This window comes from Panthera pardus, unplaced genomic scaffold (genome assembly GCF_024362965.1).
Source record: "Panthera pardus isolate Hobbes unplaced genomic scaffold, ASM2436296v1 HiC_scaffold_24, whole genome shotgun sequence".
NCBI classification, from domain to species: Eukaryota; Metazoa; Chordata; class Mammalia; order Carnivora; family Felidae; genus Panthera; species Panthera pardus.
In genome coordinates, this window is record NW_026526810.1 from 53,666,940 (window position 1) to 53,694,213 (window position 27,274).

The 27,274-nt window shown below is 41.2% G+C and overlaps 2 protein-coding genes across 2 annotated transcripts in view; both read left to right on the forward strand.

Annotated features, from left to right (window-relative positions):
- The window catches only part of PLA2G4E (phospholipase A2 group IVE), a 60,353-nt gene extending 59,241 nt beyond the window's left edge, over positions 1-1,112 (forward strand). Inside the window, exon 20 of the mRNA XM_019442471.2 lies at positions 388-1,112. Coding sequence (XP_019298016.2) covers positions 388-398 — 11 coding nt within the window. The 3' untranslated portion in view covers positions 399-1,112. The remainder of the gene's footprint in view (positions 1-387) is intronic.
- Positions 1,113-8,877: 7,765 nt separating this feature from the next.
- Positions 8,878-27,274, forward strand: part of EHD4 (EH domain containing 4) — an 88,179-nt gene continuing 69,782 nt past the window's right edge. The window contains exon 1 of the mRNA XM_019442489.2: positions 8,878-9,193. Coding sequence (XP_019298034.1) covers positions 8,958-9,193 — 236 coding nt within the window. The 5' untranslated portion in view covers positions 8,878-8,957. The remainder of the gene's footprint in view (positions 9,194-27,274) is intronic.

Below are 27,274 nucleotides of genomic sequence, written 5' to 3' on the forward strand. Positions count from 1 at the left end.
TGGTGGTTTCAAGATAATCAGCCTTCTTAAATGGCAGCTCAGGGCTCCAAGAGTGATGTCACACAGTGGCAGGTACATGGCATATTATGACCTGGTGTCAGAAGTCACATACCCTCACTTCCACAGTAACTCTATTGGCAGAAGCTTTCACAAGCCAGCCTAGATTTAAGGGGAGGGGACAAAGATCCATCCCACCTCTTGATAGGAGGCATGTCAAAAAATATATGTGGCTATATTTGAAATTCCAGCCTGCAGTAATTGAATCCTTAATGTTGACTTTCCCTCTCTTCCACTAAATGAATGTCACATTTTGGGTTCTATTACTGCAGACTCCATTTCCAGTAACAAATTCAGTGTTAGTTAGGAACTACTTTCATCTCTGACTAGGAGAGACCTGACAAATAGTGGCTTAAACACATGCCTGTAAAAGAAGCCCAAGGGAGGCGGTCCACGGCTGGCACGGCGCTTCCATGATTCATCCCAGATTCTGCTCCTTCTAGCTCTGATTTACCATCCCGTACATAGTCCTTGGTCTCATGGTCCAAGATGAGATCTGCAGCTCCAGCCATCATAACTATATCCCAGGCTACAAGAGAGAAGGGGAGAGCAAGATTGAACACTTTTCTTTCTAAAGGAGACTTCTTGCAAGTCCCACACATCCTTCAGGTAACATAGCAGCCCCCAGAACTTGGTCTTATGATCATACTGAATTGCAGAGAGACTGGAAAATTTTGTTCTTACCTGGGCAGCAATGGGTCCAGCTGAAAATGAGAGTTCTGTTGCTGAACAGAAGGACAATTTAGAGGCAGCTGGCAGTCTTACTGCAAGTACCTACTGGACATCTCTACCTGCATGTCCTATAAGCTGTATCTCCAAGTGGCAGCAGTGACCTTGCTAAGTGGCCGCAGAGAAAAGAGAGATGTGTCTGGGAATGAAGGGGAATCTTCCCACACCACAATACCTCCTCTAATCTCTTCAGCATGTGTCTCTCAGGCCTTGAACCACTCTGGAATTTAAAGTATCAGAATAAGACCCTGGACTTGGTAGGCATTTAGAGCCAATCACTGAACACAATCTAGAGCAAACCTCGTGAACATCAAATTACCAAAAACAAGACGAAGGGGAAAAAAAAAAGCTTCCACAAGAACTACAATTAAAATTTCAATATAATAGGGCCCCTGGGTGGCTCAGTCGGTTAAGTGTACGACTTTGGCTTAGCTCATGATCTCACAGTTTGTGGGTTCAAGTCCCACATAGGCTCGCTGCTGTCAGCACAGAGCCTGCTTCATTACCTCTGTCCCCCCTTCTCTCTGTGCCCCTCCCCTGCTCATGCTATCTCTCTCTCTCAAAAATAAACCTTAAAATTTTTTAAATAAAAATAAAGAAATAAAGTTTCCATATAGCAAAGAGAGTTGTTGAGTCTTATCAAAATATTTGTTTTAAGAATTATTTAATTTTTTAATGTGTATTTATTTTTGAGACAGAGAGAGAGAGAGAGACAGTATGAGCAGGAGAGGGGCAGAGGGAGAGAGAAGGAGACACAGAATCATGACCTGAGCCAAAGTCAGATGTTTATCCAACTGAGTCACGCAGGCACCCAAGAATTATTTAATACAACAAAAATCCAGGTAACTAATGTCACTCTCTGTAAAACTACCTGAAATAAGATTTAACCTGAAAAAAAACACAATTGGATTCATTTGAAAAGTTGACTGAAATTGGGATTGTTTTTTCTGAAGAAAGAAAACCAGGGGCACATGGGTGGCTCAGTCAGTTAAGCATCTGACTCTTGGTTTCGGCTCTGGTCATGATATCACAGCCCTTGAGATCAAGCCTGGTAGTAGGATTGTCTCTCTCCCTCTCTCTCTGCCCCTCCTCCACCTTCATATCTGCTCTCTCTCTCTCAAAATAAACAAACTTAAAAATATATAAAGGGGCGCCTGGGTGGCTCAGTCGGTTGGGCGTCCGACTTCGGCTCAGGTCATGATCTCATTGGGCTCAGTGCTGACAGCTCAGAGCCTGGAGCCTGCTTTGGATTCTGTGTCTCCCCCTCTCTCTGCCCCTCCCCTGCTCATGCTCTGTCTCTATCTTTCAATAATGAATAAATGTTAAAAAAATTAAAAATATACATATATATTAAAATATATATATATAGGGGCGCCTGGGTGGCTCAGTCAGTTAAGCGTCCGACTTCAGCCAGGTCACGATCTCGCGGTCCGTGAGTTCGAGCCCCGCGTCGGGCTCTGGGCTGATGGCTCAGAGCCTGGAGCCTGCTTCGGATTCTGTGTCTCCCTCTCTCTCTGCCCCTCCCCCGTTCATGCTCTGTCTCTCTCTGTCTCAAAAATAAATAAACGTTAAAAAAAATTAAAAAATATATATATATATATATAATAACTAGAAAGAGGATCACAACTTGCAAATGGACGCAAAATGACTATTCTGGGAAGCACCAGTCTCTCTCCCACACCACCAAGGACAGATCAAGAACACAAAAACCAGGGCTGAGCTTTATGAAGACAGAGAAGGAAGAAGAGTAAGACATTATGATGTGTCTTCTGGGCCAGGCTCTTTCAGAACTTTTATTGTTTTTAAAGATTAAAGGCAATAATTTTTTCTTCCTTCAAATTTATTGCTGATTATAAAACAAGAACATGAGGGATGCCTGGGTGGCTCAGACTCTTGACCTCAGCTCAGATCATGATCTCATGGTTCGTGAGTTCTAGCCCCACATCGGGCTCTGCGCTGACAGCATGGAGCCTGCTTGGGATTCTGTCTCCCCTTTTTCTCTGCCCCCCCCCTTTCTCTCCCTTAAAAATAAATAAATAAACATTTAAAAATAAATAAATAAAACGAGAACATGATTCTTGTGTAAAATCTGAAAATAAAAATGCTGAAGTGTATCAAGAAGAAAACTCAGATCATTTATCATTCCAAAACCCAGAGATCATTATTATTTTGGGGTTTATCCTTCCCAAATTTTCCTTAGATGCCTTAATTTTTTTATAATAGTACAAAATGCTATACATTCATTTTTTTAATTGTTGGTAAAATATACATAATGTAAAATTTGCCACCTTAACCATTTTTAAGTGCACAGTCCAATAGTGTTAGCTATGACCACATTGCTGTGACCGCCTGAATTTTTTCGTTTTGCAACACTGCAGCTCTATACCAAGGAACAAGTCCCCATTTCCTCCTCCCTCCAGCCCCTGGTAACCACCATTCTACGTTCTGTTTCTGTGAATTTGCCTATTTTAGATACATCAGATAAGTGAAATCATATACTATTGGTCTTTTTGTAACTAGCTTATTTCACATAGGATCATGTTCTCAAAGTTCATCTAGATTGTGGCATGTGACAGGATTTCCTTCCTTTTGGGGACTAAATAATATTTCATTATATATATAGCACATTTTGTTTATCCATTCATCCATCAATGGAAACAGGTTGCATCCACCTCCTGGCTATTGTGAATACTGCCTCTATGAACACGGATGTGCAAGTATCTCTTGGAGATCCTACTGTTAAATTGTTTGGATATATACGGATATATACCTAGAAGTAGAATTACTGGATCATATAGTTCTATTTTTAATTTTTCAAGGGATCGCCATATTGTTTTCCATAGTAATTGAATGTATTCACTTCTGTAATCTGCCTTGTTTATACTTAAAAATATATTCTGAGTATTTTCCCAGGTTATTAATATTCTTTTTATTTGACACAGCTTTCAGAGACTGCATAGGAATCCATTACCTATCTAATTAATCCTCCATGGGGAAACATCTAATTATAGCTTTTCACTCTTACAAGTGTTATGCTGATAAGCATTCTTTAGATAAAGCTTTACATTGATTATTTCCTGAGGATAAAATTCCTGAGTCTAGAAGTATGAGCATTTCTAACAACTAATAAAGGTATAACTGATACACAATAAATCATACATATTTAAAGAACACAATTTGATTAATGTGGCCAGGTGTATACAACTGTCAATCATCACCACAATCAAGGTAATGAACAAATGCTTCACCCTCAAAACTTTTCTTATGCCCTTTGTAATTCTTCCCTATGCTCCTCTGCTGCTGGGTCATGTGGTAGGTATATGCTTTACTTTTTAAGAAATCGCCAAACTGGGGTGCCTAGGTGGCTCAGTCGGTTAAGCAGCCGACTTCGGCTCAGGTCATGATCTCGCGGTCCCTGAGTTCGAGCCCCGCGTCAGGCTCTGTGCTGACAGCTCAGAGCCTGGAGCCTGCTCCACATTCTGTGTCTCCCTCTCTCTCTGCACCTCCCAGCTTGTGCATGCATGTGTGCTCGCTCTCTCTCTCTCTCTCTCTCTCTCTCAAAAATAAATAAACTTAAAAACAACCTTTTAAAATTGTCAAACTGTTTTCCAAAGGAGTTGTATAATTTTACACTTCGTTATCAGCGTATGACGGTTCCAGTTGCTCCACGTTGTCACCAACAATTGATACGATCAGTCTTCTAATTTGGGCATTCTGATAGGGAGGTATTCCATTCTAATAGGGAGGTATCTTGTTGTAGTTTTAATTTGCATTTTCCTAATGACTAGTGATGTTTAACATCTTTTTATGTGCTTATTTGCCCATACATCTTCTTTGGTGAAGTACCTGTCCAAATATTTTTTCCATTAAATTGGATTGTTTTCTTACTGTTGAATTAAGAAGGTCTTTTTATATTCTAGATACAAGCCCTTTACTATATATATGTGACTTGAAAATATATTTTCCTACTCTTTGCCTTGTCTTTGTATTCTGGTAACAGTATCCTTCAAAGGTCAGAAGTATTTAATTTTGATGAAGTCCAGCTTATTAATTTTTTTCTTTTATGGATCATGCTTTTGGTATCACCAAAGAAACCTTTCCCTGCATAATGTCATAAAGATTTTCTACTATGTTTTGTTCTAGAAGTTTCATAATTTTAAGTTTTACCTTTATGTCTATAGTCATTTGGGGTTAATTTTTATATATAGTGCAAGGCATGGATCAAAGTTTATAGTTTTGCATGGGATATCCAATTGTTCTAGCATTATGGATTACAAGACTTTCCTTTATCCATTGAATTGCTTTTGCGCTTTGTCAAAAATCAAATGACTATATATGTGTGGGTCTATTTATGAACTCTATTTGTTATCATTTTACCAATACCACCTGTCTTAATTTACATAGCTTTATAAGTCTTGAAATTAAGTAGCGTAAGTCCTCCAACTTTGTTAATTTTTTCAAAGTTATTTTGGCTACTTTAGGTATTTTGCATTTACATATAAATTTTAGAATCAGCCTGTCAATTGTTACCAAAATAAAAGCCTGCTGGGATTGCACTACATCTATATATATTAGTTTGGAGAAAATTGACATTTTAACAATATTGAATCTTCTGATCCATAAGCATGATATATGGTATATATCTATTTATTTAGGCCTTTTTTATTTCTCTCAGAAATGCTTTGTGGTTCTTAGTGTATACACCTTGTACAGTTTTTATCTGATTTATCTCTAAGTATTTCATAGTTTTGAATCTATTACCAATGACATTGATTTTTTTATTTCACTGTCCAATTCACTCCCCGTATACAAAAACATAGCTGATTTTTGTGTATGTATCTTCTATCCAGTACCCTTCCTAAACCCACTTATTAATCCTAGTAGCTTTTTTTTTTGTAGGTTCCATAGAATTCTCTACATAAATAGTCATATTTTCTGCAAATAAAGACAATTTTACCTCTTCTTATTTAACCTGGAATATGCTTTGCTTTTCTGGATACTGGTTAAAACCTCTAGTATAACATTAAATCAGAGTGATAAGAGTAGACATCTTTACTTTGTTCCTAATCTTAGAAAACATTCAGTTATTTCACCATTAAGTATGATGTTGCAGAAGACTTGAATGTGCATTTTCAAGATTTTTGATAAGTATGGACTCCAGAAAAATGCCAGCTTACACCATATCCAGCAATGTCTGAGATGGTACCTTTTTCTACACTCTTGGCAACATTAGGCATTGTCTTAAAAAAATAAAAGTCTGCCATTCTTTTTCTTTTTTAAGTTTATTTATTTTGAGAGAGAGAGAGAGAGAGAGTGCAAGCAGGGGAGGGACAGAGAGACAGAATCCCAAGCAGACTCTGTGCTGTCAGTGTGGAGCCTGACTCAGGGCTCGATCTCACGAATCATGAGACCATGACCTGAGCCAAAATCAAGAGTCTGACACTTAACCAACCGAACCACCCAGGTGCCCCAAAAGTCTACCATTCTTAATGTTACCTATTTATTTTTACTTTATGTTTCTTTGATCATTAATGGAGGTTAGCATTATTTAATGTTTGTTTTGTTAGTTGTCAATGTCCTCTGCTCATTTTATAATGGAGTATTCATTTCTTTCTTAATAATTTTATGGTAGCTTTTTAAAGGTCTAATATCCTTCATTAAATATATTTCTTATATATGTCTGGCAATATTTTTCCCAATTTGTTTTTTCCTTTTACCTCTGTTTATGAATTTATTTTTTATATATACTATTTTTAATAGAAGTTTTTAGAGCAGTCTTAGAATCATAGCAAAATTGACCATAAAGTACAGAGAGTTTCCATGCACCTCCTGCCTCCTCAGTACATAGCCTCCCACTACCAATATCCCACACCACAGTTCATTATAATCAATGAACCTAGTCTACACTGACACATCATTATCGCCCAAAATCCATAGTTTACTTTAGGGTTCACTTTTGGTGTTATATGTTCAATGGGTTTGGACAAATGTATAATGACATGTGTCCACCTTTACATTATCGTACGGAATTATTTCACGACCCTATAAATCTTCTTGTTCTTCCTATTCACCCTTCCCTCTTTCTGAACCCCTGGCAATCACAGATCTTTTTACTGTCCTCATATTTTTGCCTTTTCCAGAATGTCACATAGTTACAATCATACAGCATGTAGCCTTTTCAGATTGTCTTCTTTTGCTTAGTAATGTGGATTTAAGGTTTCTCCATGTCTTTCCATGGCTTGATAGAGTGTTTCTTTTTAGGACTGAATAATATTCCATCATCTGGTTGTACTATAGTGAAGAATACCTAGTACAGGACATTTTCATTGCTTCTAAGTTTTAGCAATTGTGAATAAAGGGTTATAAACATCCATGTGCCATTTTTGTGCAGACATACGTTTTCAACTTATTTGAATAAATATGAAGGAGTGCAATTTCTGGATCATATGGTAAAGAGTATGTTTATATGGGTTTGTTTTTTTTTTTTTTTAATACACTAAAGCTTTTACTTTTTTGTTGACAAACCTGTCAACCTTTATTTTCATAATTTCTGTATTTGGTTTTGATCAGAAAAGCTTTCCCTTTCAAAATTTAATGAATCTTCACAAATACCTTCTTCTAGTAGTTCTATGGTTTTCATTTTCACATTTCAATCTTTGTTTTATTTTGACATGAGACAATATCTAAGTTCATTTTCCTTTGGCTGTCTTTTCACTTCCCTAGTTACATACAGCTTCCTCTAAATATTTAATCCACATAGCAACTCCAAAGGAGTTCCCACTTTTACAAACAAGGAAACTGAGGCAGAGAGGTAGCTCGTTGCATTTAAAGCCACATAGCCATTAATATATGTAATCAGGATTCAGACCCAGGTCTTTTGATGCCAAGTCCTGTTCTCTCTTCACCACAGCCCTCGCATTCAAAGTATAGCCCATGGACAACCAGCATTGGAAGCACCTGGGAGCTTATTAGAAACGCAGCCTGGTGTCTCAACCCATGCCCCATACCCCGGAATCAGCATCTGCATTTCTACCAAGTTAGAGAAGTACTATTGTGCATCATATTCCCCCAAATTTAGGGTATGTCAGAATCACCTGGGAGCACTTGTTGAGCTCCATCCCTCCTCAATATTTTAATTCAGTGGGTCTGGGGGTGATGACCTGAAATCTGCATTTTAACAAGTATCCCAGGTTATTCTTATATCCAGGGGGCTCCGTGGGTGATATTTGAGAAATGCTCTAAAACAACTGAGAAATATTCTCAAACTGTTACCTAGAACGCCAAAAGTGCTGGCTGATTGTTTCTCCCAGTCTCAATGTTGATACGTCCTTTTAATCTGGAAACACAGACAACTAAGAGGTAACAGTAACTCTTTTACATGTCAACATGTGGTAATTAGGTGGTAATAATGAGGATGAAGATTAAATCTTTAATGTTACAGAAAATCAAATAAAGAAAACTAAGGGCAAGAGGCCTTCAATTCATCCAGAACTTAGTGGAGGCAGTGTGAAGTAGGAGAAACATCTACCCAAGCAGATTGGAGTCTTCTTCCCCTTAGTCAAATATTGTCAGTATGTCCTTGAGTCAAGATCTCTTCACTAACAAAATATGTAAATAATAACCTTCCAGAGAGTAGAAAGAACCTGTCTGTCAACTTTCCGAACTTTTGTCCCCAGTATCATAAGCCTGGGAAGAGTAAACTTCCTAGGAGACTCAGCAGCCTCCGGAGGCTCATTTTTGCCAGCTCAGATTTGCCCGGAAGCCGACGCCACCTGGCCAGAGGTGGGGCCCCGGCGACCTAAGGGGGCGCTTCCGAGACCAGTCTGAGCCCCGGGGCTGTGGAGACACCCTCTCCCCAGCCAGTCCGCCGACGGACTCCGTCATCAATAATTCATTAAGAACCTCCTCTCCATTGGCTGAGACGCGCTGGCAGCGGCCCAATGAGGAAGGACTTGAGAGAGCCTTCTGAATAGTAAACGAGCTGTCGTGACGCAGAGACCAGCGATTGGCTGCGACTGCGCGAGGCGGGGCCAGCTCGGGCGGCGGCGAGAGGGGCCGGAGCAGCTCAGTGCCAGCCGGGGAGGGTCGAGCCCTGAGCGGGGACTGAACGCGGGGTGTGAGAGGGTGGGCGAGGGGAGCGAACCGGCGACGGGCGGACAGGCTGCATCAGGATGTTCAGCTGGATGGGGCGGCAGGCTGGCGGGCGCGAGCGCGCGGGCGGCGCGGACGCAGTGCAGACGGTGACTGGGGGCCTGCGCTCGCTCTACCTGCGCAAGGTGCTGCCGCTGGAGGAGGCGTACCGCTTCCACGAGTTCCACTCGCCAGCGCTGGAGGACGCCGACTTCGATAACAAGCCCATGATCCTGCTGGTGGGCCAGTACAGCACGGGCAAGACCACCTTCATCAGGTAACCCGCCCCGCCGGCTCCTCAATGCCGCCGGGACCCCTGCTCCCACCACCTAGGTGCTAGCGGTCCTCAGCACGTGTGCGCGTGTTGTTACCAGCGTCCCGCCGCCCTCGGACATCCTGCAGCGCCCACTTCCCCTGTGCGGAATCCCCTCGCTGCTGTTTCCCCCTCCAGCTCCGGCGTGACCTCAGGTTCCCGCCCCTAGCGCGGTGCCCAGGTGCCCGCAGCCTCGCCCCGGGGCGCGGCCGCCCCAGAAGGGGCTGGCTCTACCCCCACGCTGTCAGGAAGGTCCCTGGAACCCCTTCACTGTGTACTCTGAGCCTTCTTTCCTTGCTCTTGTTAAGGCACTCCTCTGGCTGGCTTTATCTTGTCACCGTGGCCTGGGGACCCGGGGAAGGGAGGGAGAAGAGCGAGGCTATAATAAGCATCTTCTTGATGAGCGAGTGAGGCCTAGGGCTAGAAATGGGGACAGAGGTGTGGGGTATCAGAATGGGCTCTCGAGTCATAGTTGGAGAATTAAGCCCCCAGCGCATGACGAATGAATGAATGGCAACAGTAGAGTATATTTCCAGTGCCCCTTTCTTTTGAGGTCCTTGCTTGCCATCCCCCAACACATTGTTGGGGCCAGTGGGTAGAGAGGCCGCTTTTATTCAGTTCTTGCACAGCCTCGCCTTTATCCGACCAAAGGAAGTTAGCTGTGTGTAGCAGCCCCAGCTAGCGCCCAGTGGAACCAAGGGGGAGTGTCATATTACTATTCATTAGTTTCCATTTCTTAGGTGGGTCATTCCTTCCTCCCTTGACAACTGAAAATATTTGTCATGCTCACTCTGTCTCTAAAAGCAGTTACTGTGCATGCGCTAGGGTTCAAATCATATACCTTCCTCTGAAGCGATTTTTGTTGGGAAATAATTTACATTGAAACAACTTGCCTTTTGAAGAGACTGTGTTACTTCTAAAGCAGAAGTAAGATACTTTTAAGACTTACTTTCTTTGGTTAGGAAACTTGTTTTCCTGGGTTAAACCCTGTGTCAGTTAAAACAAAGTGACTAATCATTTAAGGTTTGGGTCTAGGGTTTGGGAAACTGTAACAATCTCATCATTATTGATGTTCAATAGATGTTCAGAAAACTGCATCTATATTTGGATATATGCCATTTCTATTAAATAGCGGCCTCTTTTTCTCCACTCCAGTGACCTAAATAGTTCCTACAAATAGAGTACTTGTCACTACAGGAAATATGCTCAATCCAGACCTACAGATACACTATGAATGAAATGAGCAAAGCAAATATACTCTATGGAAATATCGTTCTAGATAGTAAAGTGAATGTAAAGGAAGACTGAGGGAAATAATTTTTAAGCTGATTTATGTGGTGCTTATTAATAAAGTGAAAATAGTATTCAGTATATCACCCCAGACACTCAAACCATAGAATTGTTATAGTCACTGGTACCCTGAAAGATGACAAACAATACCTTTAAGGTCTTAGTAATAGAACCAGTTTTTAAGTATATGGGAAAATGAAGTATTGTGACTGACAAGAGTGGGAGGTGGGCCTTTTGAAATATACAGGTAAAAGATAAGGAGCTAGCATTGTAATTACAATAATTGCAGACATTAGCAGTGACATATGCACAGTACCCTGGGCAGCTCCTCCTGTCTGTCTCTGCCATGAGGCTTTATTGTGCTGTGTGTGATCAGGGAGCCCTGTTGGTGCTGTACCCACCTGGATGTGATGTGGCCATCTCTCTGCTCTCATAGCCTCACTCTTCTTTTTCATCATTTGAAGGGAGCTTTGTGGAATAGCTAAGCATAGTTTTAAGAAGGATTTTGAGATTTGACTCCTGGCAACATCATCCAAATGGACCACTTCTCAGGCACTGGAGCCATGTGCAACCTCAGGGTGAAGGAGGAGTCACCTTACCAAGAAGTCACTTGCTTTTGAGACCTTCCTTTACCTAAGTGACTTTGTCCTTAGGCAGTGGGCATAAACTGGACCTGTGAGGTTAGAAGGAAATCAAGGTGGACAGGAAGCTTGGTGAGGCACCAGAGACCTGAGTTTGGTTTCATAGTGGAGCTAGGAGGAAGAGATTTAACTCCTGGGAGGGAATCCCCAAATGAAAGGGCAGCTCCTCTCTAGAGCCTTCCCTGCCACTGGGAAGCAGAGGGGTTGGCCCAGGGTGCTGACCATCCTGGATCCTGCTTGCACCCATGTCTGTCTTTTCTCTGAAACTGGTCAGTGGCTGGATTGTTTGCTACTAGCCATTGAACACTAGAAGTTCATACTTGGCTGTGTTCATACTTATCCACATAGTAAAAGATTCTCATCCACTTGGCTTCCTGTATATCCCAAGAGGTCACTGGTAACACACAGCCTGCACTGATAGGAAGGAAACTTCTCTCATTCTAAAGCCATTCAGCAAGGCTTTTGGTGTGCATTGCATACCTTTACTAAAACTGTACTCTTCCTTCCTTTTGTCCCATGACTGGGAAGAAGTAAGAGCTCCTCTAAAACGTGGTGAGCCAGAACTTCATCTGGAGTGAGGAAACTAAATGTGTGCCTTGTTCTAATAAAAACGTCTTCTAGATGGGGTGGATGAAGAGCCTGAGTGCCAAAAACTACACTTATTTTTGGATGTGTATGGAGGGAGAGTTGGTAGACCCTCCTAACATGGGTCACAAAACTGGCCCAGAAGGAGACTTCAGATGTAATGGAGCTATTTGTCAAAGTCTCCTTGGATAGAAACAGAGCAGCTGATAAACCTATTGTCCTACTGACAATTTTATTTCTCAGAAGACAGAGAATGCTATGAGAGAAACCATGGGTGCTCACTCTGCCTCTAAACAGCAAGAAAGAGTTGGCCAAAAAAGGAGAAGAGACTGGCATGGGGGAAAGTGGCCATGTTGTCTTAGACTACATAACAGCCAAGGAAGGGTGGATATTGGGCTCAGTCAGACTTGCATCCAAAATCTGAGGAAAACAGATTTCACAGGTTCCCCTAGAAAATTCCTGGGCCCAGCTGCTGTGAAGGAAGACATTTCCACTGAGAAGATGTGAGGCTCACTGGAAATCAAGCCATGGTTGCATATTTTGGTTTCAAAGAGCTCCATTTTCTCTCTTCCTCCTATATCCTGTCTCTCCCAGAAAAATTTATTCTAGTGAGGAAAAAAGAGGGAAGTCACTCAAGAAACTGTATATGCTTTAAAAGGGTAGAGCCCAAAGCAATTAGACAAGAGAAAGAAATAGAAGGAATGTAGATTGGAAAGAAGTAAAACCATCTCTTTCCACAAAGGATATGATCATATGTATAAAAAATCTTAAGGATTAAGGAAATCCTAAAAAAAAAAAAAAAAACTTGTAAAATAAGGAAATTCAGCAAAGTGTTAGGATATAAGATCAATATACAGCATCAGTTATATTTCTATGAACTAGCAATGAACAATCTGAAATTAAGAAAATAATTCCATTTATAATATCTAAAAGAATAAAATATTTAGAAATAAATTTAACAAAAGTAGTGTAAAACTTATGCACTGGAAACTACAAAACTTTGTTGAAAAAAAATTAAAGAAAACCTAAAACAACAACAACAAAACACAGGAAAGACATCCATGTGCATGGATTGGAAGACTTAATATTTTTAGAAGAGCAGTACTGCTCAAAGTGATCTATGACTCCATGCATTCCCTACCAAAATCCCAACTGCCTTCTTTACAGAAACTGACAAGCTGATTCTAAGATTCATTTGGAAACGTGAGAGATCCAGAATAGACAAGACAGTCTTGAAAGAGAACAAAATTGGAGTTCTCATACTTTCTCATTTAAAAGCTTGCTACAAAGCTACATCTCATTTAAAAGCTTGCTACAAAGCTACAATAAACAAGACAGTATGATAACAGCATATGGATAGACATAGAATGACCGAATAGAATCAAAAGTCCAGAAATAAACCCGTATGTCTGGTAAATTTGTTTTTCCAAGGGTTCCAAGACAATTCAGTGGGAGAAAGAACATTCTTTTCAACAAATGATTGATGGTAGACAATAGGATATCCACTTTGCAAAAGGCATAGAGAGTGATGGCTAATGGGAACAGGGTTTCTTCTTGGGGTGATGAAAATGTTCTGAAATTAGATAGTGGTACTAGGTGCACAACTTTGTGAAGATACTAAAAGCCACAGAATTGTACCCTTTGAAAGGGTAAGCTTTATGGTAGTATATAAATTATATCTCCATTAAAAGTAGCAAACAATTCAGTCTTCCAACAGTTCAGCATCCTGTGACTTCTTTAATTTCCATAATTCTGCAGTTAGTTCCAGTCAGGTAATTTCTGCATCTGCATACAATAATTTAAAATAAAAATGGTTGCCAGAAAGAAGGCAAGCCAAAAAAAGTGGGAATAAGCTAAAAGAACACCTGAACTGGGACACCTGGGTAGCTCTGTTGGTTAAGTGTCGACCCTTGGTTTTGGCTCAGGTCATAATCTCGCGGTTTGTGGCCCAAGCTGGGCTCTGTGCTGACAGCATGGAACCTGCTTTGGATTCTCTCTCCCTCCCTGCTCCTCCCCCCACTCCTCTCGCCAAGATAAAGAAATAAACTTAAAAAAAAAAAAAGAACACATGAAGGAAAGGAACTGAGGAGTAGATATGAAGGAATTGAGAGTACAAATAGCTATCACACAATCCCCACAATATGTTTTTTCCCCTGTATATTCTTGTCAGTGTATAAACATGTTCATTCTTCTTAACACTCAAGTTAGTAAAATCAAATTATAATATTTTCCTATAAAATGTTTGATAAAGTAATTGTGTTTTAAAACTTTAAATATCACTTAAATATAGTGTTCCTAGAGGGGAAAGAGGGCATGAGTTGCATATGCAAGTGTGGAAACAAAGTTTATGGACAGTTTGAAGCATTAAGAAGCTGGTGGCCGGGAAGGCAAAAATGCCTTGGGCAATAAAAGGCCTTTTTTGGTAGGATTAGAACAAGAAAAAGAATCAGGAAGTGATAGACCCACTTCTTGGGACTCTTGCTATAACTTTCACAGAAAGCAGAACTCGTCAGCTGTTAGTCTTTTTTCTCCTTTTCTCTCAAAAACAAATGATCCAGAGATGGGAAAGGGAGCCCTGTGGTGTTTGAGGGGATTCAAGCCCAGAGGACGAGGAACCCTCCAGGGGCTGCACAGGCACGGCCCAGTAAATACCCAGGTCGGGGAACAGATGGCAGGGCCATTTAGGAAGAACATGTAGTTGTGCTCAAAGAACTGTATTTGGTACTTTTTAAGAAGTTATGAAGAATATGAGGAGTATCAGAAAACATGAAGCAGACAAATGGCCCCATTTTCAGAAAAAGGGGAGCATAGATTCTATTAAAGAACAAAGCTCTACTTCATCCCTTTGATAAGCTCTAGACTCAGTTATTAAAGCAAAGAGAAGTGAAGGCACTCCCTAGGAGTCAGCCTAGTTTTACCAAGAAAATCCTGTTAAGGAAACACCGTGAGCCCAGTTTAGTGGTTTTACTGTCAGCTAGGCACTGGGGCCCCTGGAAGCGATAGTCTGCTCTGCCAAACACCATGCCCTTTGTGGATCTTTCTGAAATGCCGACATATTTGATTTTTACAGAAGAATGTACTATCTATAATATATAAGATCATATGTGTATATCCTAGTGTCCATTTATTCAAATAATATTGGTTTCCAGGAAGGGCCTGGCTATCCCAGAACTTAGTTTCATGGGGAATATGGATAAGAATCCACAAGCTATTAGGGCTCTGAGTGACAAGAGCTATGACACTAGATGTGCAGGCTGGGATGGGGGCATAGGAAGGACCCTTCATTTAGGCTTGGAGGTTGGAAAAGGCCTCCCTGATGACACAGCCTAAAAGCTGAGCCCTAAGGAATGAGCCAGAATTAGCTGCCCAAACGAGACCAGGAAATGAGGGCAAGAAGTGTCAACGATGAGGCCCAGGTTTCTTGGATAATTGTGTGGGCAGTGGAGCTATTCACTGAGATGTGGACACAGGGAGAGGATGAGTGGGGGCATAATTTGAGTTTACATTTAAACCCATGTTGAAGTGGACACCCAGGTGTAGAGTCCACGAGGGGTTGGACATATGGATCTGGGAGTAAAAGGAAGAGTTACTGTGGAGACACGGGGAAAAGGCACCAGAGAGGTGGAGTCACTGCCAGGGAAAGATGGGAATTTGGAGCCATTGTAGGGCTCTTTTGCTTGTGATTAACAGGAGCTCAACTGAAAAAGGCTTAAGTAAAAAGGTATGTTGTCTCATGAAACCGATGAGACCAGGGCGTGCTGGTTTCAGGCCTGGCCTAGGACTCGGACTGGCGCCATCTGGTCTCTGTCTCTCAGCTCTGCTGCCTTCTTCATGTTGGCTTCCTTCTCATGGCAGTTTGGGGTGGGCATTTGGCCATCTCCAAATCCAGACTCACGTTCTGCCAGCTCAGCAACCCCAAGGGGGAAAAAGGAACCTTTTTCCCAACGGTTTCTGCAACAGTCTTAGGTTTGAGTCTCATTGATTAGCCCTGGTATCCATCCATGAACCAATTCCTCAAGCCAGGGAAATGAAATACCCATGCCTGCAGTGGGGTGGTCAGCCCCCAAACCATGTGGACTAAGAGGGGGGGAAAGGTGGCTCCTCAGGGTGCTGCGACAAAAAAGAAAAGCATTTGCTAAACAGATGAGACGTCAGGCAGCCCTCACAAACGCCACAGAAAGAGGAGGCATGGTCAACAGGGTCAGATGCTTCTGGGAAAAGGGTTGAAATGGATCTAGTGGATTAGCCATCAGGAGCCAGGGTGACCTTGGCAAGAGCCATGCCAGTAAGTGGTGGTGATGGAAGCCAGGTGGCGGTGGGTTGAGGAATGAGTGGGAGGCAAAGTGTCAAATATAGAAAACTCTCAGCAACTGGGTACTGGAGGGGAGGAGCCGTGCCCTGGTCTGGGGCATTCCAGTGAAAGCCTATTATAAGTAGATGGAAGGGGCCTATAGAAAGGGAGTAGCTGGTATTTCAGAAACCTAAGAAGAGGCAGGGCTCGGAGCAGGGGAGTGGGGGTGCCAGGACAGGGTGAATGTGGTATCGGTGGCAGTAATCACATCTGGGAGACACTGCAGGTTAACCTCTTGTTCACTTGTTACATCATCTACCTGACAAATGGCAGCCATGCCACAGGATTAGGAGAAATGTAAGGGGAAATGTATTTTGTTTTTGTTTTTTAATTATGAAATTCTCTTCCTTAACTCACATTTAGAAGCTTACTTCTAGAAGACATTCAGTATTTTTCAAAACCTTAGAAAATTATGAACTAGAATGCTACAGTTCCTGGATCTGGCTGCTGGACAGAATCACTGGGAGACCAAAAACAGATTCTAGGGCCTTAATCCAGACCCCCTGAATTGGAATCTCTGTGGGAGAGGGTCAAAAACCTATTTTTGTTTTGGTTTGCTTTTGGTTTTTATAAACCACCTCTCAGAGTAATTCTTAGGTAGTTTCCGGCAGGAAATATTTGGGAACCACTGAAAGACAAAGGTTCAACTAATGGAATCATGATAGTTGAACCATTTAAGCTTGAGAAGTAGATCAGTTTCAAACCAGAAGAGAGTCTTACTTTGATGGCCCTTCTATGGCAAGTGGTCCAAGCTCCATCTGTTCACATTTTTAACAAATGACCTAGGTGAAGACATGGAAGTCATGCTTACAAAACGGGTAATTATGCAAAAAATGCAATTTAATAAACAGCCCTTTTCGCTTAATATGATATGAAACTTTTTCTTAAGTAATCTTCAGAAATAGCTTTCATGACTGCACCCTAGTCTATCATACAGCTTGGAACATTGTTTCTAATTTTATGCTATTATCTATAATATTGCAGTGGACATTCTTGGCTTATAAATCTTTGTGTATCTAGTTTTTTTTTTCCTGTTAGAAAAAAGCCTATTCTGCTGAGTATGAATTACTACATCAAAAGGTATAAATATTTTTCAGGTTTATATATATTCCTGATTTTATATATATATATATATGTATATATATATATATGTATATATATATATATATATATATATATATATACATATATATATATACATATATATATATATACACATATATACATATATACACATGCATATATATAACATATAAATAATACATATTTTACACTAAAACCTTGGTTTGCGAGCGTAACTCATTCCAGAAACATGCTCATAATCCAAAGCACTTATATATCAAAGCGAATTTCAAGAACCATTGGTTCAGTTGTGATCATGTGATATTCGGCATCACATACTACTTGTGTTGCAAGACATCGCTCGTTTATCAAGTTAAAATTATTAGAAATCTTTGCTCATCTTGCAGAACACTCGCAGAACAAGTTACTTGCCATCCAAGGTTGCACATGAAATAGAACATTACATGTTTTATTCTGACTATGTCTATATACATATGTTCCTTTTTCAGAAAAGTTATTCCAAATTAGACTCCCACCACAGAGTCTAATATGAAGATTATTATTTCACCAAACTGTCAGTAAAACTAGGCATTATTATTAAAAACAAATAAACGTGATAGGAAAAAATTTTTCTTAATTTGCCTTTTTTTTTTTTTTTTACTGTGAAGTTGAATTTCTAAAATGTGTAGTCATCATCTCTATTTCTTTGAGAGTTGTTTGTGAACTTTGTCCAATTTTCATTTGGAGTGCTAGATTTTGTCTTTTTTTAATTTTTTTAAATGTTTATTTTGGAGAGAGAGAGAGAAGGGGCAGAGAGAGAGGGAGGTGCAGAATCCGAAGCAGGCTCCAAGCTCTGAGCTGTCCACACACAGCCTGACACTGGGTTCGAACTCACAAACCGCAAGATCATGACCTGAGCCAAAGTTGGACACCCAACCAACTGAGCCACCCAGGCACCCCAACTACATTTTATCTTGTAGATATTTAAATGTTTTGCTCAATAACGGTTCTTAGTCTTTTGTCATAATTATGTTTTTCCAGTTTGAGCTTTGCCTTTTTAATTTTTTATTATCATTTTTGACATGGAGATATATTTAATATTTGTGGTCAACTCAAACACTTTCTTCCTCTTTGATGATGTCTTTGATGTCCCTGGAAAATCCTTAAATATTACAGAATCCTTAAATTTAAAAAAAATCTTTCCAATAGTTAACTCTTTAATCCACTTGGAAACACAATGAGTTATATTGGGATCTCTTGGAACCTTTCACTCCTGTTGTGTTGTTCTGTTGGTAGATTCTTATGCCCAGACCATACTGTCTTAAGGATTGTCATTTTAAAACATTCTTTAATTAAATGGTAACACAGACCCTTCTGATCTCATTTCTCTCTATTTTCTAAATACTGTCAATCATCATTTCCTGTTATTCTTTCAGAAGAACTTTAAAACTACTTTATTAGATTCTTCCCAGAAAATCCCTTTGGGATCCATTTGTATTGGAACTGCGTTTATCTTGGTATTTGCTCTTCCCAAGCAGGAACTCAGCATGGCTCTTACTTAGACCTTTTATACCTCTCAGAAAGGTGTTTGATTTACTCATATAGGTTCTGTATACTCTTATTAATGCCGTTCTTAGGTGTTTTATATTCCTTCACTCTTAATGAATCAGATTTTTTTCCTTTATATTTTCTAGATGGGTACTGCAAGTATGCAAGATAGCTACTGATTTTTACACATTTTTGTTTCGTATCTGTTCATTTGATTGAAGTTATTCTGACATTTTCAGTAGATTCTCTTGGGTTTTCTAGATAGACAGCTGTATCGATTATATTCATGATTACTTTTTTTCCTCTTCTGTTTCATCTTTTATTGTACTAGGAAGCCACATCCATATCAAGCTTCTAATTGTGATGATAGTGCTTTTGTTATTTCACCCTAACATATGATGTTAGTTATTGGTTTAATATTTTATAAATTAATCACATTAAGAAATTATCTTTCTATTACTAATTTGAAAAGAATTTCATTTGAAAAGAAAAAACTAGAACAGATGTTGAGCTTTTTCCTTTTACTTTTAACCCTGTGTTCTATGAAAGGCAATTATGGGAGATTATTAATAGGTGTTCAAAAAGGGTTCTATGGTTAAGTAACTTTGGGAAGTGCTGTGTTCTATAGCCTCCTCATGTAGTTTTCCAGTGCTCCCAGATCAACCTAAACAAAGTCTGTCATCACATTCATAAATTACAACACCGAACATAGAAGACACTTAATAGATCTTCATGTGTGAGCAAATGAATGACTGGAAAAATTAACAGGACTATAAAAAATGGAGAAGCATGTTGCGTTTTGTTCCAGTGAACCTCCACTCCCTTTCATCTCCTTCCCTTTCTTTCCTTCTCTTTCTCCTGCCCTCCTTCCAGAATAGCATGGAAGGCAGACCTGAGTAGCTCCGGGTACAGGCACATGTTAGACAGCAGTGTGCCTTAAGCACATCTCAGCCCTGCGTGGTTTAAATAGCATTCATAGCTGGAAAAATAGAACTGTGAAACAGCTTTATCCAGCAAATTCCAGTTTCTTGATCCCACAGGCTAATGTAGATTCCTTCGTAGGCACAGCAGTTTCAAAGATGATGTCATCTGAACAAGCAGCCCTGGCCGTAAGATGTCCATGATTTAACTAAGGGAGAAACAAAAATGAAAATAAAAGTTAGGTTTTACACTTAAGGAAGACATAGAGTTTTAAAATGGAAATGAGGCTTGGCCTGGCTTAGTTTTTCAGTAACTCAAAAAGATTAAAATTTTGAACGACGTGAGATGTTTGTGATATTTATCTCAGCATGATTTATAATAGCAAGAAATGGGAAGCTATATCAATGTTCAAGAGTAAGGATACAGGAAATTCATCTGAGAATAGTATGCAGCCATTAAAAAATTGTTTTCAAGTACTTTCTTTTTTTTAAAATTTTTTAACATTTATTTATTATTGAGAGACACAGAGAAACAGAACATGAGCTTGGGAGGGGCTGAAAGACAGGGAGACACAGACTCTGAAGCAGGCTCCAGGCTCTGAGCTGTCAGCACAGAGCTCGACGCAGGGCTCAAACCCACAAACCACGAGGTCATGACCTGAGGCGAAGTCGGACGCTTAGCCAACTGAGCCACCCAGGTGCCCCTGTTTTCAAGTAATTTCTGATGGCACAAGGCAAAACTAATGGTGAAAAATCTAGATGCAAAAGTATTTAAACATTTTGATCCCAATTTTATAAATAAAAAATTACATTCACAGAAAAATGACTGGATGGAAATATATCAAAATGTTAGAAGTAGTCATCATCTTGTGCTAATGCGGTCTCATGCAAGCTGCTTACCTTGTCCTAAGCAGGGCTAAAACACCTGCTCCAACCACAGTGAGGCTGAAGAGATAAAACACGTGTGAAATGCCTTATAAACAAACTGTACAGTGTGGTTTCATAATAATCTGTTGTTTGGTGGCGTCCAGAAGTGGTGGTGGTGGTGGTGGTGGTAACTTACTAGGAAACCATTATATATTCTTGACCATTTTATAAGACTTTTGCGATAACACGTTTGATTCTTCTCTCTCTTCCATTTCTTGGTATTGAGCATGAAGATAAACAAAGGAAACTGCTTTAGAAACATCATTTCTAGATTCAACACAAATCAAACTTGAAGGACTAACCCTTTCTTTTCGGTTACTCTCCTAGTGAAATGGTGGACGGAGTAATATCAATAAAGAACACATTACGTAAAGCTTTCCAACACTTACTCTAAACTGAAATGTATTTAAACTCACAGCCTTGGATTTTAAAATAAGAAAATACAACTGCTTCTCCACTGAACTGAAAAGCTGTGCTTTATATATTTCTTTCACATCTATTTGGCCAAAAGCCTTAGTAACTAATACTCAAAAGAAAGAAAAAAATGACTGTTGCAGTTAGTTGAATGCTCTTTTTAAAAATGTCCCAGTCGAAGGCACCTGGGTGACTCAGTCAGTTGGACATCCGACTTTGGCTCAGGTCATGATCTCACACTTCCTGGGTTTGAAGCCTTTGCACTGACAGCACAGAGCCTGCTTCGGATTCTCTGTCTCCCTCTCTCTGCTCCTCCCCTGCTCGCAGTTTCTCTCTCTCTCAAAAATAAACAAAAATTAAAAAAAAAAAAAAGTCCCAGTCCTTATCAATGAACTGAACTCTTAAACTATCTACAGATGCCAATGTATGCACAAACATTCCTAAAAATCTCATCATGACACAAGCCATTTCTCTAGATTTTGGTTTGAAAATTTAAAAATAATGCTCATTAAACACCCCAAATAGATGTGGCATATTACTTTTTAGAATGCTTACTTGGTTCCTGAATACTTACTAAAAAGTCTTAGACTTGTATATCTGCTATGATTCACAGAGCTCATTCCTGTAACCTGTTGCAGGCTCACTCAGCCTCTCGAGCTCTGATTTAGCGCAAGTAGTGCTTTTGCAGGACTAGTAAGAAATCTAGGTTCTACAAAGCCACTTAACCTACGCAAGCCTTAATTTTTTCCTTGTAAAATGGAGATAAAAGTAGAACCTACCCCATAAAGTGCTTAGGATAAAATAGTCTTTTCAGATAAAGACTTCACATAACAAGTCCTCGAAAGTTAGGTATACAGTAGCCTCCCCCAACCCCTTATACACTCTTTCACTTTCTGTGGTTTCACTTAACCGCAGTCCAGAAACAGATGATCCTCCTTTTGACGTATGGTGCTAATGCTGTGTCACAATGCTTGCGTTCGGTCACCTCACCTCCTCTCGGCATTTTATCGTCTCATGTCATCACAAGAAGGGTGAGAATAGTACAGTAAGATATTTTGAGGGAAAGAGAAAGACCACATTCACATAATTTTATTACAGTTTAATGTTATAACTGATCTCTTTTATTATTTGGTATTTTTGTTAATCTCTTACTGTTCCTAATTTATAAATTAAACTTTATCATAGGTGCGTGTAACAGGAAAACACATTGTGCATATAGGGTTCAGACATGCACTGAAGGGCTTGGAATGTATTCCCTCTGTAAGGGGAGACTACTGTCTTACTAAAATAATTAATGCCTTTTCTATTATCTTAAGGATAAGTCAGAACCTAGACAGAATGCCTGGATGAATACCCAGGGGAGACAAAATTGGCAGCTAGAGGGGCGCCTGGGTGGCTCAGTCAGTTAAGTGGCTGACTTCGGCTCAGGTCATGATCTCGTGTTCCATGAGTTCGAGCCCTGCGTCGGGCTCTGTGCTGACAGCTCAGAGCCTGGAGCCTGTTTCAGATTCTGTGTCTTCCTCTCTCTGACCCTCCCCCGTTCATGCTCTGTCTCTCTTTGTCTCAAAAATAAATAAACGTTAAAAAATTTAAAAAAAAAATTGGCAGCTAGAGTTTTGGAAGTCTATCATTGAATAATGCACCTTGTTTGTTTGTTTTCAGTCGTTCTTAAAAAAAGATTTAAAGATTTTATTTTTTTTAATTTTTTTAAACGTTTATTTCTTATTAAGAGACAGAGAGAGACAGAGCATGAGCATGGGAGGGGCAGAGAGGGGAGGAGACACAGAATCCAAAGCAGGCTCCAGGTTCTGAGCTGTCAGCACAGAGCCCGACGCGGGGCTCGAGCTTGCAAACCGTGAGATCACGACATGAGCCGAAGTTGGGCACTTAACCGACTGAGCCACCCAGGTGCCCCAAAAGGTTTTATTTTTTTAAAGTAATCTCTAGGGGCGCCTGGATGGCGCAGTCGGTTGAGCGTCCGACTTCAGCCAGGTCACGATCTCGCGGTCCGTGAGTTCGAGCCCCGCGTCAGGCTCTGGGCTGATGGCTCGGAGCCTGGAGCCTGTTTCCGATTCTGTGTCTCCCTCTCTCTCTGCCCCTCCCCCGTTCATGCTCTGTCTCTCTCTGTCCCAAAAATAAAAAAATAAAAAAAAAAAAAAAGTTAAAAAAAAAAAAATAAAGTAATCTCTATACCAAACATTGGCCTTAACTCACAACCCCAAGATCAAGAGTTGTGCGCTCTACTGACTGAGCCAGCCAGGCACCCCATTTTTAAGCCCGTCTTTGAGAAGAGTACTTTGAGGGACTTTCATTGTCCTGAAGATTTATTTTCCCCTTGTCACAAGTGACATTTTTTTTTCCTATGACATTAAAAATCTTTTTTTTTTTTCTAATGTAAGCAACAGAAGGAAAAAGACTCTGTCCACATATACTCTTGCATGAGATCAGCTCCTTGAACCTAGGCTGGGCCAGTGTGCCCAGGAGCCACTGGGACGAGGCCACGCCATGGTCTTCCACAAACAGGGACGAGGAGATGGCAGATCTCCCATCCTCCCCACCAACCCCTCCCGCCAGCTACTTGGAATCCCAGTTGTCTGTCTTTTTCCACGTTGACGGCTTGGCTCGAGACTCCTGGAGTAATCACCACTGGAAGTGGCAGCCCTTTCTGAGAACACAGGAAAAGGAGAACAAGGTGGAGCCTGGGACAAAAAATCCATCTAATGCACAGGATGCCTGTGCAGTGGGCTTGTTGGCTCTGAACTACGGTGATGCTCTTCTAGAGTCTTCCTGTGGCCTCTTGTTCCTTTGAATTCTTGTTTTTGCAGATAACACCACCAAGTCCCCGGAGCTTATAGCTCTGAGAAAGCCTCTGATATGTCAAAGTTTAACACAGCTGGTCAGCCTTGTGCCTGTGGGTGACCTGTTTTTGTACATTGTACCTCGGGATCCACTCAGACTCTTCAAGGTTGCTGGTTTTGTACCTCATCGCTTTCTTCTCACGTTGTTCGTGTCGGATATTCTGTGCCCTGGTTGTTCTTAGTTCCCTCGCTGCATAGGATTGTGCCTGCCTGCCTGGCAGTGTGACATAAGTGTATCTGAGTGTCACCACCCTCCAATGTAAAATTCCTGTGGGAAGTCAGCTTAGAGTGTCATATATTAAGTCATGTATCTGACAGGTCCTACATAGGGTTGTATGGGGGCTGTGTGGAAGCCCAGAGCAATGGGGCTGAGCCTGGTGTAAAAGCAAAAGAGCCTCAGGCCAGGCGGGAGGAACCCCAGGTTCCAAGCCCTGCACAGAGCGAGTCTGACCAGCAAGTCATTGCCTGCTCTAATCCACAGGTTCTTCATCTATAAAGACCCAGGGTTGAGCCAAATGATTCCTAAGAGAGTTTGGGGCTCCAGAGTTCTGAGTATGTGGATCGTGCGCCCTGAAGGAAATGTCAGCCTATCAGGAAAGAGGAGCTAGGCCCACAAATAACACCAATCCCAGGTGCTCCCAAGAGAAGGGAAGTTGGGGAGTGGCCAGAAAAAAAACAATCCTGGAGTGCTCAGGGAGGGAGGACTGCCCACAGGAGGAGATGTTTTGCAAAGTGACTTGACAGAGTAAGTAGGATAGAGAGTAGAGACCCTGAGACATGATTCCCTGCCAAACAGAGGGAATGAAATAAGGGAAGTGAGGGGCAGAAATTTCCCTGGAAGAGACTAATCAAGGAGGGAAGAGAGCCTGTAGTAGTTGAGGAGCAAGGACCCAGAGGGCAAGGCAGAAGGGGGTGGCTTGTGGGGGGAATGGAAGTCATCCAAGAAGGACTGGGTGGTTGGTGAAGGCTGTCGGGTTAAAGTGGTGCTTTAGAAGAGGAATCTGATCTTGCAGGACAGATGGGGGAGAGGGAGGCTGGAAGGCAGCTGGGCAGAACTAAGTGGCCAGAGTCCACACGAGGTGTGATGAGGAGGCAGAAAAGTGAGGGACGGAGGCCAGAGCCAGATGGCTACCTGGATGAGGGCGAGGAGAAAGCTGGTCGGTCCCCAGACACTGGTTCTGCACCTACTATGTGCCAGACACCATGTTAAATGCCAGGATATGGTGGTGACCCAGACGAACGAGGGCCCATCTCTCAAAGTGCTCCTAACATCCTGGGACAGTGACATGCCAACAAGAACATGACAGAATGTCAGCTACTGATAAGTGCTCTGAGTAGGTAATGGGGAGGTGGGCAGGGGGACCAGACTGGAGAGGCTACTCTGTCAGGGTAGGGAAGTGCCATGTGACATGCAGATGTCTGCGGGAGGGCCCTCCAAGCCATCCTGAGGTGGGAATAGCATTGGCCTATTGAAAAGGTGGTATAAAGGCCAGTGGAATCAGACACTCAAACATTCATTACCTCATCCGTGTGCCAGAAATTGTTCCAAGCAAGTGTGAAGCATTAGTGAACAACAGAGACTAAAAGCCCTGCTTTCCCGCAGCATAACTCTACAGGTGGACATAGGGAATATGAAGTCTTAAATACAATAAGTGAACTTTATATTACGGGAGAGCCATGGAAAGAGAACACAATTTTTTTTTCTAAGTTTTTTGCTATTACAGATAATGCTGCAGTGGATATCTTCACACAAAAATCTTTTTCATGTATCTAGGATTTTTCCTATGGATAGGTTTCAAAAAGTAGAACTATCCCCATTTTAAAGGCTTTTAACACAAAGTATCAAATTTCTTTTCAGTGAGGTTAGACCACCTGATTATATACAAAGGTGTTTATTTTACTACATATAAAGGTGTTTATTTTACTACACTATTTCACTAGTGTTGAGTATTATGAGCTCTTTCAGTGTTAATACATTATGTCTTTAATTGGTATTGCTTTCATAATGAAATTAAACACTGAATTTTGGCTGTTGATTATCTGTGGGAGAAAGTATCACTAAGCGAATTAACAATGTAAGCAAGCTATACAATACCTCTTCCTAGTTCTGCTTCTCTGCTGTAGAAGGCAAATATTTCTTTGTCAAATATATACCAAAGTATATTTAAGTATACTTGAAAAATAATGTATTAAAGTTCCGTCTGGTAGGGTTGCTACTTAGGAAGTTCTAGCTTCGATCACATCATGACTTGAAAGTAAGGGGGCGCCTGGATGGCTCAGTCGATTAAGCTTCTGACTCCTGGTTCCAGCTCAGGTTATGATCTCACAGTTTTTGCGAGTTTGAGCCCTGCATTGGGCTCTGCACTGCCAGCACAGAGCCCGCTTGGGATTCTCTCTCTCTCTCTCTCTCTCTCTCTCTCTCTCTCTCTCTCTCTCTCCAACTTGTGCTGCTGTCTCTGTCTCTCTCAGAATAAATAAACTTAAAAAAAAAAACAATAAAAAAAAAAGAAACAACTGCTTTTCTTTTTTTTTACACCCACTTTTCTTTAAACAATTTCATACTTCAGGGTTTTCACTGAAACCCCTATTATTCCAAAGTTAGTGGGGATTCCTGTGCTTCTATATAAACAAAACATCAGGAAGTGTTTAAGACTCTCCTTGGCGATGATGGCCTGACTTATACACCTTTACATGTGAGTTACTGCCCCACTGAGGACCCATAGCTGAACTACAGCATCCCTTGGCCCCTCCACCCCTGCCTGAGCCCCACCCTCACCTCCCTGGTCCTGGAGCTGGAGGGCCCTCCCCCTGCCCATGCCTAGGAAGGCTGTGAGAAGGGGCAAGATTGCGGAGAGCCCCCCAACGTGGAACTCAATATCGGGTTTTCCCCCAAAAGGTAGTGCTACAGTTCTTGACTGCTTTGTCTATTTTATCGGTGTGTGTGACCTTTGCAGCCTATCTTGCAAGCCAGCCATTGCTGTTAACATTGATTCTATGGGAAAGTGCCTGTCAAGTTTCAAACCAATACTTGAACATAACCCTTTTGTGAGAACTGTGTGTGCTGCGGGGAGCCTGGTGACACTGGCTGCTGTTCTTCTAAGTCCTGGCTCCTCTCCTCGGTCATCCTCCTTCCTCTGTCCCACAGATCTCAGATCTCCTGGCATATAGCTTCATCCAGGCCATGGGGCTTTGAAGTCTAAGTGGACTTGGGAGGGGTGTGCTCTGGACTTGAATTCTAGCTCTGCTGATGAATGACTTCAGACTTGAGATCCCAGAGGAGCTGTAAAACCTAAATTCCACATTCATGTGTGCATGTGAGATCCACACACTCTACGTACACTCTACAAGTGCTAGAGTTTCACAGAACGTGAGATGCTGTTGCTGACTTCCACCAGTATTTCTAAGATTTGTGAGGAATGTCACAAGAATTTGTAAACATGAACATTTCT